Source organism: Nannochloropsis gaditana, assembly GCF_000240725.1.
Source record: "Nannochloropsis gaditana CCMP526 unplaced genomic scaffold scaffold388, whole genome shotgun sequence".
Lineage (NCBI taxonomy): Eukaryota > Eustigmatophyceae > Eustigmatales > Monodopsidaceae > Microchloropsis > Microchloropsis gaditana.
Genome location: NW_005803565.1, coordinates 18,626 through 19,548, shown reverse-complemented (window position 1 = coordinate 19,548; position 923 = coordinate 18,626). Strand labels below are relative to the sequence as shown.

The 923-nt window shown below is 55.1% G+C and overlaps 1 protein-coding gene across 1 annotated transcript in view; it reads left to right on the top strand.

The window, feature by feature from the left end:
• The window catches only part of HMOX (heme oxygenase), a gene marked incomplete at its 3' end in the record, with an annotated part of 2,772 nt that extends 2,753 nt beyond the window's left edge, over positions 1-19 (top strand). Inside the window, exon 5 of the mRNA XM_005854772.1 lies at positions 1-19. This exon is cut by the window's left edge and continues 81 nt beyond it. Coding sequence (XP_005854834.1) covers positions 1-19 — 19 coding nt within the window.
• Positions 20-923: the final 904 nt, after the last annotated feature.

The following is a 923-nucleotide window of genomic DNA, read 5'->3' as shown; positions in this document are numbered from 1 at the left end:
GGAAGGCGGGAGCAGGACGCGTGGATTGAGAGACAGGGAGGAAGGGAGGAAGGGAGGGAGGGAGGGAGGGAGGGAAGAAGGGAGGGAGGAAGGGAGAAAGGGAGGACGAAAAGAAGGAAGGGAGGAAGGGAGGAAGGGGGGGAGGACGAAAAGGAGGAAGGGAGGAAGGAGGGAGGGAGGAAGGGATGGAGGGAGGCGATAGTGTTATTGGGGTAACCCAAAAACGGAGGCAGGCGGCCGTTTTTTGGCATGTGGATACGTCGTGAATATAAAATGACCTCCGGGAAGTACGATGAAAATGCTTACAGGGCAACTGTTTGATGCAAGTAATCCTTTTTTGGTATTTTCGTTCGTGCGTGCACGGGAATTGATCCCAAGTGGAAGAGAAGTAGTGCTTCTTGATCACTTTATCTTACTATATCGAAGGGTACGTAATCTTTCTTTTAACTTAGAAGAGACGGGCCTCTTCCCACCCTTTCCTAACTAGCATCAAAACATTCGAAATGTGGACATTTAGAGAAGGAGTGGAGGAGAGTGGGAAGGAGGGCGGAAGGAAGGTCACTCCTGGTAGACGAGGCTCGCCAGGCACTCCCGGAGGGCCTCCACCCCTTCTCCTGTCCTGCTGCTGGTGACGTGAACTATGGGCCAACAGGCGAGGTGGCGCTGTTGCGTGCAGAGACGGAGGACCTGGAGGGAGGAAGGAAGGGAAGGAAGGAGGGAGGGAGGAAGGGAGGGAGGGGGAGAGGAGGGGCGCTCAAACAGATGCCGCAGAGGGAAGTCAAAGAGAGGAAGGAGGAGGAAAGAAGGCAAAGAGGAGGGATGAAAGGACGTTTTCTACCTGCGCGAGCGTCTCTTCCCTCTCGCTCCCGTGTTTGAGGGCGTCGACTTTGGTGAGAACGAGCTGATAGGGCACTGCGTGCTCG